Consider the following 15,504-nt stretch of genomic DNA (forward strand, 5'->3'; position numbering starts at 1 on the left):
GACGGTGACTTCAAAACTTACACAGGTTTTATCAGAGGTTACTTTATGAGTTTTTTAGAAATACCCTACAAATTGATTCTTCCGAAAAAAAAATTAGCTTTTCTTTGGCGACATTCCTGAAAAATTCATAAAAAAAACTTTCAAAACTTACTTTAGAAAATCTCATAGAATAAGTGGGAGAATTTCTGTAGAAATGTTAGAGTGAGAGCAATTGCTGAAGGTATCTTCTGAGAAATTTTTAGTTGAAATCGTAGGAAAACCTGAAGAAGTTATTGATTGCATTTCAGAAGATGTTTTGCCCAGGAATCTTGAAGTTCGCCCCAGGGAGATCGATGGATGAACCACTGGATAAAATTTTGGAGGAGTTTGGACTTCGGACTTAAATTATTGAAGAACTTTTGGATGGATTCCGATTTTTTCTGAATTGAACTTTTAGAAATTTCCGAAGTAATATCTAAACACACCTGAAATAATTTCTGATGAAATTCCTTAGCTCTTAGCTCTTAGAGAAATATCTGCTCTGATGGTATGAAGAATCAAACTCTTATCTCCTGGTTCACATCAGGTTTCGTTTTCTTGATTCTTTGCTGTAAAGACGAAAAACTTTCTTACCTAGTCTTGTAGTACCTTTCAATTTTCAGCTTAGGATTTCATAGGGTTCAAATTTTGCTTTGCTTCACTGTGCACACAATTGTTATCAACGTTTGTCCTACCCATGGTTCAGGACGTGGACGCGCCTCTGGTCCCTGCTGAATATTATGCATCCGGTAGAAATCAAGACCCACACTTATTTGAAATTATTATTTTCTCGGGCCCCGAGCGTCGCAGCTAAAAATGTGAATAGTGCGCTGTGTTTATAAAAATCGTAAGAATGCAGCGCCATACTAAAAAACTGATTTCAAAATACGGCGAGTTGAAGCGCGTCGCAAGTCTCACTGGCGCGATCCGGTTTGGTGGTGGTGCGACAATAATATTTTCGCAATTCTTTCTTCCAAAGTTGGCACAAAGTGATCAGGCCACTGAAATTTATCGTAATTCACACGCTCGATAACATTCGCATCATTATTAACTTGATATAACTTGTGATTCATGCGTCTGCGTCACACACCAATTTCTTGTTGCCCACGTAGTATAGTCCGGAGCACTTAACGCTCGAAAACACCGAAGCCTTTCTATTTTGCCTCTTTCAACGTCCACGCTTCGTGCCCGGAAGAATCTTTATTTTATACAAAGCGAATTTTGTTTCGGGTTGGAAGTTGCGGTACCTAAGCAGGTTATATAGTCCGTAAAATGCCCTATTCTCAGTCGGAACACGTCTCTTAGCGAGAAACGTCATTATTACATGGCATAAGTGTTCCAAGATAAACATACTCTTGAACAACTTCAATCACACCCCCGTCAAACACTACTTCAGCACCAGCACCACTAGGCCTACCTTTATCTCTACATGCAACCATGTACTTCGTTTTGGTAGAATTGATGATTGAGTCTCGTTGCGATCGATTCCAGTAAGGTAGATTTCGTCCACAAAGCTAAGGAACATGTACAACCGTGTGATGATAGTGCCGTTTTTCTGCACGCCAGATCATCTTATAGCACCCTCGAGTGCAATGTTGAACAGCAAATTCTTAAGTTCGTCTCCCTGCTGCAATCCGTCCAATGTCAAAAACGAGGTTGACACCTTGTCTGCAATCTGAACCCCTGACTTCTTAAAATCCAACGTAGCACATATCAGCTTAAATAGTTTCGCCGGAAAACCATGTTCAGACATTATCTGCCACAGCTAATTTCTTTTCACTGAATCGTACGCTGCCTCGAAATCAATAAACAGATGATGAGCCTGTAAGTTATACTTCCGAAATTTATCCAAGATCTTTCGCAAGGTAAACATCTGGTCCGCTGAAGAGCGGCCCTCATGAAAACCAACTTGGTATTCGCCGACGAATGACTTAAGCGAACCCAGTCTATTGAATAGGATGCGCGATAGTATTTTGTACGCCAAATTCAGCAGACTAATCCCTCTGTAATTGGCACACTCCAGTCTGCTCCCTTTTTTGTAGATTGGGCGTTTGAGGCCATCCAACCAGCCGGTAGGCATTTCTTCTTCCTCCAATACCTTTAGAAGTAGGGGGAGATCCCCCAGTACCGGACACTTAAGCCACTAAATACATAATTCGAAAAATATTGGTTTGATGTGCTCCTGTTACTCATTTATGATAAATATTATCATTTTTATAGTGTACAAAAATAAATTTGAAAATATAAGTATGAATTTTGACATTGCATTTTGATGATGTATTTTAGTACCAAATTGATCGATCTTGAAAGGTGGCACCCAATACCGGACACAATCTGGAAATGTCTCGAATTCTGTAAATTTGAACATCATTGAATGTGTTTACTTTAGGAATAGTATATAATTGGCAATTCAATGCATTTGCAACATTTACAAGAACAATTTGAGTATTTCATAGTTTGCAAGATGTCCATCAAAAACCTCTTTCTTATATGATGAAAAATAGCATATTTTACGATGTTGTTCTGAATGTTCATTTTTCTTAATTTTATTGCATGTTTGATACCATGATCGACGGAATCCATGAAAAATGAATGTATTTTGAGACACTCGTGTAATAATTACAAAGATATCATATAACAAATCAGGCTGTCCGAAACTGGGGGACAGGAGGTACTTAAAAAAAATTGTAATTTGTCCATATTTAGTCCAATTATGGTACGAAATTCATTCATACTATCAAATTAGGATTATGTTCGAATATGCTTGCGTGATCGAAAGTATTTTTTCATATTCAAAATAATTACTAAATAGGCTCAAAATCAAGGCAATACGTCAATTTTTTTGAAATTTTCAATCTTTTGTACTTTTTAAAAAAGGCATGTATATTTCAAGGATGTGTTATTCTACGCAAACATTAGTCTCCATAATAGCTTCCTTTACTACTAATACACCATCTTGATTGGACCATGATTTCTCAATGTTTCGACTTTGTCCGGTATTGGGTGCTGTCCGGTACTGGGGGATCTCCCCCTACTCGGTGGATCGACTGGTAAACCTGCTCACTACCATGCTTGAGCTGTAGTATACTAAAACGAAAATCTGTCCGTCTTGGTTGTAATGCTTCCAAGAAAACTAAACTAAATAGCATTCTGCTTCCACAATGATTAACTCTTCAATATTTTCTCTTTTAATTCCCTGGGCTTGGGATTATATTTTCCAGGGAGCGATGAATTTTGATAATTGATCGCTGTTGTTAGTAGTTTTGATTAGATGTTGGGTAAATTTCAAAGCAATGGCAACCTTTTTATTACAAAATTTAGATTTTATCTTCTGACCTAAAGATTCTGGTTAAACTACTGTACTATGCAGTTGGGCTGCACTACGCTATCACTCATCAAAATTACTTTCACTTCGGGAAAATATAATTTCAAACTGGCGAGAAGATTACAGACTGAGGGTGGGTTAGGAGCACAATCAGACCCTTGAATGTGCAATGTGGGATAGTAATTGGGAATGCCATTGACGGTTTGTAATCTTCTACGAGGTTTTCGAAAACCAACAGGGCGCGTGCACCGGGTTGCGGATAGGAGCAAAGGGAGATCAATAGCATCTACCTAAAATAATAGAGCAAAAAGCCGTTCCATGATTAGGTAATGTTAAGCGATCTTCTATGGTGTTCTAGTACTATAAAATTCTTCACTCACTGGGAATTCTGGCCTTGATAATATCAATAGTGATAAAAACATAAAATAATACCTAATACTTAATAAGTACAATGTAGCTTTAATGTAGTAATAAATGAAATAAAATCAATTTTCTATACTTGACAAGGTTTTGAAGACAATCAATGAGTGAAAGAACTACCTATTAGAAAAGCCACATCAGCTAAGTCTATACATATACAAATGTTGGTCATAGGGTCATGGCGAGCATTCGATATGTATGTCTATGACTGATTCTGATCTAATAGGGGCACTAGAAGACCACGCGGACAATTTCGAAACAAATTATTTTTATACATCGGTCTTACGTTCCGAAAGGCTCAGCTATGCTGCAAAGTAATTTTATAAGTTATTCATTACTGCTGTTTAATTGTTTATAATTCTAACAAAACTACATAATTAACTCATTACTAATCACTGTTCCTATATTCTCTTTTTCTCTCCTTCTTATCTGTTGCATGATTATGAGCATCACTAATATAATGCATGAGCATGCACAATAAGAATAATTTCAGGATTGAAAGCAGTACATGGATACCTGGATAGAATAGCTTCGAAAAGGGCGCTCAAAATATAATATTTCTGGTCAGGGAAGTATTTCATCAAGGGTATGTAAAATTTTTCCATTATTAACACCTAGATCACACAAACAAATGAACTAATATCAAATATTTTTTAAATATTTTTATATAAATCAGCATCGTCAATCAGTGTAAAAACAGATAAAGTTTGTAAAGTTATCACCATCGATTAAATTGCGCTCTGTATAGTAATGTTCATTCAGTATCAAAATCTCCTAAAGCGTCGCATTGTGCCATCAGCAGCCCTTAGCATCACTCTCATATTGTTATTATTTTGTTGTTTATAAAATTTCTAGAAAGCGATCAGCATATTCTTTCTTACTTGTACAATGGCCGATCTATTTGGAATTTTAATAAGTCAAATCAAACTTCAAAACTCAAATTAAATTGCTTTCAGCACATTTACATTTTGCAGCATTAATCGCATTACTGTGTCAAGTCTTCTCCATTCCATATACCCTACCCCAACCCTTCTTATCCTTTCCGATGGTGTTCAAGGGGTCCGCATAGACTATTACGGCCATTACCTATCCCTTACCCCGGCTTTGGACTGACTTGCGCTCTCATTGCCCCACCAAACGCTGCAAAATGAAAATGAAAAATGAAATGAAATATTTTCTCTTTTAATTCCAGTGTCACTGAGCAGCTCGCGGTCTGCAACGCCATGCACGTTCTCATCGCCAACGGGGCACGCGTCGTCGCCACTGGCCAGTACCACCCAGTCACCGGTGACCATCGGAAACCGGCAGAACGTCTTCATGCCCATTGGAAGTCCGGCACCGTCCTCCGATCATCATAACAAATTTAAAACCAACACCCCCAGTCCCAACATGTACGGTGGCGGCGGAGGCGGAACGCAAGGCCTCGGTATCAGTGGGATGCCGATGAATCTCGGTCCTCAGCAGCAGCCGCCACTGATAAGGCCGGAATTATTGCGACCTTCGCAGACAGTGCCCCAGCAACCGATCGTATCGCTTCCTCCCACAGGCCATGCCACCAGCGTGATACGAATATCGCCAGCATCGTCCCATAGCTCTCAGCATCCGGGACTGTACTCTTCCTTTCACGGCCAACAGCAGGTAATAGTCGATCCGGGTCAACCGGCATTGCAACAACAGCAACATCTGCCGAATCGAGGACCAATTATGGCCCCTCAGCAAACGATACACCTGCAGCAGCAATCAATCGTTCAACAACAGCCGCATTCAGCGGTCCCACAGCAACAACAACAACCGACCGTGCCAAAAAACGGCATTAGCACGGGTTCCACCTTTCAATGGCATACATTACTTCCGATAATCCAAGCTCCGGCCTCGAAAACGTTCGTCCACCACCATCAATTGAGCTACTCTCCAGCTCAGCACCAGCAGCAGCAGTCATCCGGCATTCCTCAGACGGTCAACACGACAATCATTGCGTCCCCGACGGTCAGAATATGCACGCCACCACCGTCGGAACCGGCTGCCGATGACGAGTGCGACGACAATGAGGGAGATGATGATGTTTTTGAAGCAGAGCCCGTGAAAACCAACTACAGCAACAATAGTAACAACACTAACAATCAACTGGCCGGGAGAGACAACTTTCAAAGCTCCGGTGGAGGAGGAAACCAGCTGCTCCGGGGGATGGACATCGAAGCCGGGTCGGGTTCGTTCGCGAATCAGACTCTAGCGGGTGGTCCCCAACAAGGGAGTACTGCTGCTGTTACCGGTGCGAACAGCAAAGCGGAGAACGATTCCATCAACAAGAGACGCACACAATCCTGCAGTGCAGCCCTTCAGGCGGCCAACAATGCCGGAGGAGGTCCACCTAGTGCAAAGGAGCCTCAGAGTCCACTGAACAAAAAGGACGCCAAAATAAGACGACCGATGAATGCGTTCATGATCTTCTCCAAGAGACATCGAGCGCTCGTTCATCAAAAACACCCCAATCAGGACAACCGGACGGTGAGCAAAATCCTCGGCGAATGGTGGTACGCCCTGAAGCAAGATGAGAAAACCAAATACCACGAGCTGGCCAGCGAAGTCAAAGAGGCTCACTTCCGGGCTCATCCCGAGTGGAAGTGGTGTTCCAAAGACCGACGGAAATCGTCCTCCTCCACAAAGGACGGGTGCGGTCGAATGGATTCCTTCGATGGCAACGATTCTTTCGACGAAAAGAGCCCAACGACACCGTCGGAACATGGTCCGGCGGGTGCAGCGGTGCCACAGCTGAATGACATCATTCCCACGACGATCGCTCCGTACAACACCGCAAACCATCCCGACGAGGAAAGCGCGCGACCAGATGGAAGCGGTGCTGGGGAAAAGATGGACCATGACGACGGGACCATGTCCGATGACGACCAGCAGATGGTGATTGCGGAAGAATCGGCGGCGTTGCAACCGATCAGCGAAACAGCAGTCGAAATCGATCTCAAGTGCGCCGAGAAGGTGGGGGATTCCGATGTGGACGATGTCGGCAACGGCGGGGCTAGCGCCGGTGGCGATGGAGAGGACTACAAGGCGAGAATCAAGGTAAGGGGCTTTTGAGTTTACGTTGTTGTGTTTGCAAGGCTCTAGAGTAGACCTATTCATATTTTTAAAAATATCTGAAAATTCCCCAGTCAACCAATACTTTAATTTAACTTGTCGAAATGAACTTCTAGTCAAAATTTCAGTCAATTTGGCGTAAATTTAGATGTGCTTCAAATCAATTATGTGTTTCTGGACTATTTTCAAGCTTAAAAAAACATAATTACCGAAAGGAACACCAAAACTTATTGGAAATACCTCTACACAGTAGTTATGGCTAAGTAGCCCGTCATTCGTTTTGGCAACAATGATGACTTTTCAGCCTGCATTTCAAAGTGATAAAACTCAGTCTTGATAGTTTTTATTGACTTGAAAAAGTATCACTGTACATGCTTACATGCATAAAGTTTGCTGATACTTTTTCAGCAGTGTCAGTGCAAAACCAACTGATTTTCTTTGATTCGAAATCGTGAGATGAATTAGCAACAATCATCAACGACGCGTACAAATTTCTATGACGGCCTACTTCGCCTTAATCCAATTCTACGAACTTTTGTCGAACACGGTTTTATGATTGGAGCAAGTTTTAACATAGTTTGGTTGAGGTTTGTGTCTCAAGGTTCTTCAAAATCTGTATTTTCGGGTAGTGTTTTCTCTGGAAAGCATACCTGTATGAAAATTTCAGATTTTAAATTTTCAGACATGATGACTATGCACATCTAGAAGTGAATCCCGTTCAGAGTTACCATTTATCTTACGAAAATAAATTGTAAAAGTCAATGATGATGATTTTTTTTCAAATTGTTCTAAGTGGTCAGTGAAATGCGATCAAAACAATCATCACTTGGAAAGAAAAAGCAATGCTAACTTGTTCAATTCATTCATTCTTCGGTACATGTGTCACGCGCGATTTAACTTTCATCAGGTTGCGATGCTGTGTTCGATCTTAGGGCATTTTTTGTAATTTATTGGCCCAAGCAACATGTAAGCCGTCGATGGTTAATGAATTCATAGATTTATTATGTTTGATTCCCGTTGACTAATGCTTGAAGAAATAATGTCAATGTGTGTTTTCTATGCCATATATATTGAGAAAACTGTGATTTCTGGGTACTGTGGCGAACAAATCTGGATAAAACAATGTTGAAACTCAATTAAATCTTTTTGGCGCCTTCAACAAACTTTAATAGGCAAATTTAATGCGCCACCAGCATAGAGGTCGCTAGGTAAGAAGGAGTGAAATGTCATTGAAAATGTTTGTTTACGTCCAAAATTCAATTTTTCGACCCAAAAATTAGCTCATAATCAAATAATTATTAAACTATTTTCCATTGGCATAATCATTTTGACCCTTTATTCTTGCGATACGCATGATTTCACAACAAATTTAGCCACAAACAAAGAATCCGGAAGTTTATAATCTATGTAGCCAAACACCAATTTTCCAATTTTATCCCACAAATCGTACATGAGCACTGGCCGGATCTGTACATTTTGGAAGGAAAAAAAGTTTATCATGTTTTTCAATGCTCTCTGATCGTCTACAACATAACTATTCCGAGAAAAAGGGTAATATGTGTGCTCCTTCCTATGCTGCACACGGTGCGTTCTCAACCCAACCTCTTTTATGACGGTTCTCCTACTAGCCACCAGATGTCGAAGTGATCGTTCAGCTTTAAAAATATTAGCCTACACGGAGAAAACGGAAAACCCATATTTGAGTATTTTTTAACTTACTTTTGAGTTATTTTTCTCTCCCTATTTCATTCGCTCCTTCTATTGTTGTCAGAGAGCGAAGAGCAAAACAACCCAAAAACCGAACCTTAGTGCGTTACCTCAAATTTGAGTAAGTGGCGTAGTACTGGAAGTTGAGTTATTTGATCTGCCGGTTGAGTGAAAAGAACTTAGCCGGTAGGTAGTTTTTCACATGGCTGCAAATGAAAACAACTTCTACCCCATCAACTCAAAAGTAGGTTAACGCACGAACCCACGGAATTGAGTGGAATGAACACACTTTTGAGTACTTCATTTTCTCCGTGTATAGAATAAAATTAGCTTGCAAGAGGTGGTAATAGCAAGTGATTTTGATTTATGATTATTGAGTTATGATTTTTCAAACCTTAAAATAAGCATAAAAACAATTTTCAACTTGAAGCATAGTGGAATCTCTATCAAATGAGCTGAAAATTTGACCAGACGTTGTTCTTAGCATGAGAATTCAGAATACTGCTTGACCGGAAAATTTACTGAGATTTTTTCAAATATGAACAGGTCTACTCAAGAGTTTTCTAGAGAATCCACATATTCTTGAGTATTCCACAAATTCTTCAAGCATTTCTTCAGATTCCTCACGAAAAAGAATTTTTCTAGTGATTTTTCCTTATGGATATGTTAGGAAACATATCTGGACATTTGTATAAGATTTCTCTTAGAAATTCGATTCGACCAGAAATTTCGATTTCTCAAGGAGTGTTGGAGAAATTTCTCCAGAATTTGATCCAGGAAGTTGTCCAGCACCCTATGGCTACTTACCTATGAGAATTTCGACAGGGATTACTTCACCATCTCTTTCCCATAGTAGCACCATTCATTTTCGACGAACTTAGACAAATATAATTTAATAAATACTATGCAACAGTTACTATTGCGTTCATACTCATCAAATTACAGTTCTCCATGAGTCGATATTGAAGGGACCATCGACTCATGGAAACATCGAGTCATGGAACAGCAATCCTTTGGAAAGCTGATTCTAGGGACTATCAAGTAACCATGAAATTTTGTTTTTAGTATGGTTCCATGAGTCGATATCGAGTCATGGAACATCGACTCATGGAGGTATCACTGTAATACCAAAGTCAGCTAACTGTATCAATAGTACATACAACTATTTATAAACAATCAATACAATCGGTTTATTTCTGCGCGGGTTTTTTACGTCGTTTTTTTTTTAATTACGCGGTTTTTTTTTCGTTGTTTTTTGAAACAACGCGTTTTTTACGCGGGAGATAAACCTTAGTGTACCGTAAAATGGGGCGAATAGAAACACTTTCCGACATGTTTGAATGTGTACAACTTGAACCGTGTAGATAACAACAATTTTTATTAGCCTTAAATATGGGTCGCGTCTTCCTTTGTTAAGACCCCAATTGCTGTTAAAAAATAAAAATTATATCGTACAAAGATTTATGGAAATGTTGTATGTTTCTATTCATCCCGCAATGGGGCGAATAGAAACACTGTTCAGTAAATATCAATACTTTTTACATTTTAATGGAAAAATAAACACATTTTTAAGTGCATCTTGGATAAATATCAACATGTATTTACTTAGTGAAGAAAAAAATTAAAATTTTTAAAACTAAGTAGGCTTCGTAGCCGTGCGGTTAGTGTCACCAGGCATTTAGCCGCATCGTGCTAAGGAGTGTGGGTTCGATTCCCGCTGCAGACCGGAAAACTTTTCGTCAACAATGTTCTCCGACTGTACCATTGGGCGTTGCATGCTAGTCCGTTGTCTAGTGTGGTGCTTCCTTCAAAGGGCAAAATGCCCACTGGAAGCATTAACGTGTGGGTGTCTTTTTAAAGAAAAAAAAAGTTCAATTTTCGAGCATTTTTGAAATTTGCCAAAATGGCGGATGTTTCAAGCTATCAAAAATGATTGAGATTTCAATATTTTCTTCCCAATTTGTTAATGAGAAAAATAGCACAATTTATAATTTGAAAATATTTTAGCGATATTCTGTTGTTATTGAGCTAATGAAAAAAAAAAAAAAATTCAGTAGGTTTTCAAAGTTTATCATTACATAATAGTTGCATTTTCAACTGAAGGTCGCTTTGCTTCTATTCGCCCCACTTTTTCTATTCACCCCGTTTTACGGTATCTTACTATTGAAAAAGAAGTAAAATTTTTTATGAGTTCCAAAAATGTAGCCGTTTTGCAAAATTGTTTGTTCTAGCACTTTTTTATAAAAATGCTTTTTTCGTAAAAATCAAAGCCGTAGGAAAAAAATATTTAAAAGTTATTCTGAGATTATCCCAAGAATTCCTCAATTTCTTATACCTGCAGTTTCTCCAATTTACGCAGGGTTTTGGTCAACTCAAATTGGTCATCATAAGCCAGCTAAACAATTAGCATAGCATAGACTGTGGTCATCGTAACCCGAGCAAAGCTTGAGATCAAATTGAAAACTAATTTTGATGTTGTGCTGTCGCGGATTTTGATAACTCAGTTTGTTGTCTTTTTGGTCGTTTTAACGGTTAAAATATCAAAACTGAGAGCAGAAAAATGTTCCCATGAAATCAAATTGAAAACTCTTTTTGCTGTCAGCGAAAGCAAATTGAAAACAGTTTCTGCTGTCATTGAAAGCAAATTGAGAACTCGCTGAGATATACATATTTTCGATTGATATTGAAACATGGCTGCGACTAGATAAATGCTTTATTTTTATATTCTCGTAGTATTTAAACATGTAGCACGAATAAATTTATAATTAAATAAAAAGAAAATAAGGTACCGTGGGGCAAGTGGGTAATGGATTTTGCATAGTTGGGATTCTTCAAACTCTAGAGACTTTAAATTAAAACAAATGAGGTCGTGTATATTTTTTATCTTGACTCCCACAAAATATAAGCAGTATGCTGAAATTGATTTTTATGTGAAATTTAAGAAAACAGTACAGAAAAAGTTTTTGACAACCACCTCCTTACTTTTCACTTGCCCCACAAGTGGGGCAAGTGAAAAGTTTATCGTTTTGAACAATAAATTCAAAAACTAACAGTTATATTCACGATTTCTATTGCCTTTAACATTTGTTAAGGCGTCCCAATGAACATGTAAACGAAGAATTTTTTTTGTTTGTTTCTTGAATTTTCTTCTGTTTAGTTATGTTTGTTGAAATGATTCGACAACATTATAACTGCAACATTTCCAAAGTTAGGTCTTACATCATGGAACAGCAATTGCATTTCTACTCTGTAGAATTTCCACCGCTCGTTATTTGTTTTAAAGAAAATCGAATATGACGGCGGACAACTCTTCGGGAGAAACCAAACGGAATTCTTCAATAAAGTATTTAGAAGCTTTTTATGTGGATAGACCTATACCCCATTTTTATGTTTTGAACTAGCTTTACATAGACATTCCACGAGATTTCCGTGCATTCTCTTATATTGGAACTTTTCAATCAATGTCTTCCTTTTAATCGGTTGTCCGAAGTAAACATTTTAATATTGTAATATTGGCAACCTTTGTTTTAGAGAAGTTCCATGATTTGGCCATGATAACAGCTTTTAACGCTTTGAGTAAAGTGTTTCTTGAATTATCTGCACGTTCTGTTATTCTATGATAATTGCGCACCTTATATGCTTATAGCTACCTAAAGAGAAAACACAAATTTAATATCTAATGAGAAACTTTTCACTTGCCCCACGTGATTAGAAAATTGACGGTGTGTCAATTTAGTTATTTTTAGGTCTATGTCGAATTAATTCTAAAACTTTTTTCATTGCAGTTTAAAACTGTCAGAGGGGACAACTTAGAAGTGGTACAGGACATTATTTTCCGCAACTTTTTTCCACTGAAAATATTAAATTAAGATTGCACGCCGCCAACTTGTTACGGAGTTATATTTAACAGGTTAACAATTTTTCGCTCTATTATGCAATACTGGTTGAAAAATCTCAGGAATCTGGCCTCGAAGGTTTACGCATGAGTTAATTCACATATTTAGTAAAATATGCTAATTATTTTCACTTACCCCATTTACCCACTTGCCCCGCGGTACCTTATAAATAAAAATTTAAAATGATAGCAGAAATAAAACAAAATATGATATCGAATATTTCATTGATAAATTGATATCAAATTATGATATCAACTTGATGCTGAAAACAATATATGTTTTCAACTTGCTTTCATTTTGATGTTGGACTTTGCTCGGGAAGCCAGCTAAACAATTTGCGATAAAGTTCAGTCTTTGATAAATCTAAAGTGCTTCTTCACGTGATATATCACATATCACAGATAACAGACGTTGAAGTCTGATTGCAAAACTGTGTAAAACAATTAGCGACTTGATAGCTCAATAGCGCAGAAGGTTATAAGTTTCGAATGCAAATCCAAAAAGCCAACGCGGACTGCTTTCATAGATTTAAACATTGCCTTTGACGTTTCCAGTACATGTAGAAGGTCTCTGCTTTAAAGATTATTTCAATGCAAGTCTCTATTTTTATGGATGGTCTAAAGCCCCTTTTTTAACGGGTCTACGATCTACCCAGTTTGACATACAGTCTTTTGGTATAATAACTGTTTGGCATAATGAAATTTGGCATAACTTTCGTTTGGCGTAATTTTGAAAAATATTGAATTTGATCAAATTCATTCCATTAACCCATTTACGCCCGAATTATTTCACATTTGTAGTAATCACCTGATTCTTTCTGTAGTATCGCATTATGATAAGAGAATACTTAAACCGTCATTTAAATGGAAATCTACGGTCACATTTTGTCACAGTACACAGTGGGTCATATGTACGCAAAATATTGAAAAAAAATTAAAATACTTGATTTTTTTTGCAAATGTTTGAAGGTGGTATGGTGCATTAAAAAGTGACAAGATATTATGACAAACATAATGTAAACGGTAAGAGCATGATACCATAAGTATAAATAACAAAACGAGGCTTATTTGAAAACTACACCACAGAATGATGCTGAATGTGACACGCTTACGAAACACACACGATCACATACACGTACATGCACAACACATACTCATTTGCACACACAAACATGAATACATTCATACACACATAGCCGCAGTAGTCGCATTCTCCTCCTTTATTTTACGCCAGGCTCGTTTGTATCAAATGGTTACGGGGGGTACACACTTATACAAATTTCTACGAATATGATATTTTTTTGTCGTAATAAAAACCAGTAAGGATTTAGCAGGATTCTCAACAATTACATATTGTTTCTACAGAAATCTTGAAGGCTTCGCACAGAATTCCAACAGGATTCTTTCAGGATTCTCGAAGAATATCACAAAATTCCCATTGGAATTTTTCCAGGATGCTCATGAAAAAACACACTGAATTCTCATAATGTTGACAATTCCCGCAGTATTTCTACACAATACCCAAATAATTCTTACAATTGACTCTTACCAATAAGACCAATCCAAATTCCCAAAGTATTTCTACGTGATTCTCTCAGGAATACTTACTGTTTGCCATATAACTATAAGATAAGATTTCAACAGGGCCATCACAAGAATCTCAGCATTCTCGTTAGATTCCCAACGTATTTTAAAACTTTTTGCTCACTATTTTCGCATTTTTTTTTACAAAATTTGCACAGTCTTTCAACATAACAACAGGATTCCCTCAGTATATCCTTGGGTTACCATTTAACAATTCCCACTGGAATGCCAGAATCCTCACTGGAATACAAGCATCTACACTAGAATCCCAAAATCCGCACTAGAAATCCATGATCTATGCTGAAATCCAAGGATCCACACTTGAATTTAAGAATCCACACTGGAAACTCAAACTCTTCACTGGTATCCATCAATGAAACCCTAGGATCCACATCTGAAATCCATACTGGAATATCCCAGGATCCGCAGTGAATTTCAAAGATCTACACTGGAAATGCATAATCTTCACTGGTGTTCAAATATCAACACTGAAATCCTAAAATCCACACTGAAATCCCAGCATTCACATTAGAAACCAAGAACCCATGTTCCAATCCTGCGGTTCACACTAAAATCGCAAGATCCATACTGGAGTATCAAGATACTGAAACCCCAAGGTCCCTACTGAAATCTCAGGTTTCACATTAGATTTACACGACCCATGTACAATCCCAGGATCTAAACTGGAATTCCTGAAATTTCAATATCCACAATGGAATACCAAGATTCGAAACAAAAGTCCAAAGATATTCACAAAAATACAACAAACCCAGTGGAATTCTAATATCCACATTAGAAACCAGGGATCCACAATGCAGCAACACAATCTACACTAGAATCCTATGATCCACATTGAAACACTTGGAACAGACTGGAACACCAGGATCCACATTGTAATTCCAGGATCCACACTGGGTTCCAATAATCAATACTAAATTCCCAAAATCCACACTGGATTCCCATAATCCACACGGGATTCCCAGAATCCACACGATCGAATCCCAGAATCGCAACGGGATTCCCAGAACCCACACTGGATTCCCAGAATCCACACGGGATTCCCAGAATCCACACGGGTTCCTAGAATCCACACGGGATTCCCAGAATCCACACTGGATTCCCAGAATCCACACGGGATTCCCAGAATCCACACTACAATCCCAGCGTCCACACTGAAACCCTACGATCCACACTATAACTCCAGGATTCACACTGGAATCCCAGGATTCTGCACTGGAAACCCTGGATCCACATCGGCATTGGGATATATTCGAAAATCTCAGAATTTACTCTGGAATCTCGGAATCCACACTGACTTCCGGCACAGGAACCATTCTATAATTGTTCAGGAATCTCTGATTTACAAACCACGCTTATGGTAGTATAAGACGAGCGTGGTGATGCCGACAAAAGCTGGTGACAAAACAGAAATATTTTATGCTGATAGCGCAACCTAGTGGAAGAA

At 38.4% G+C, this 15,504-nt stretch overlaps 1 protein-coding gene across 9 annotated transcripts in view; it reads left to right on the forward strand.

The window, feature by feature from the left end:
- Positions 1-15,504, forward strand: part of LOC5579293 — a 232,944-nt gene that overhangs the window by 167,378 nt on the left and 50,062 nt on the right. For all 9 annotated transcript variants that reach the window (XM_021855882.1, XM_021855873.1, XM_021855880.1 and 6 more), the window contains one exon: positions 4,956-6,838. In XM_021855882.1, coding sequence (XP_021711574.1) covers positions 4,956-6,838 — 1,883 coding nt within the window. The remainder of the gene's footprint in view (positions 1-4,955; positions 6,839-15,504) is intronic.

Source organism: Aedes aegypti, chromosome 3 (assembly GCF_002204515.2).
Source record: "Aedes aegypti strain LVP_AGWG chromosome 3, AaegL5.0 Primary Assembly, whole genome shotgun sequence".
Lineage (NCBI taxonomy): Eukaryota > Metazoa > Arthropoda > Insecta > Diptera > Culicidae > Aedes > Aedes aegypti.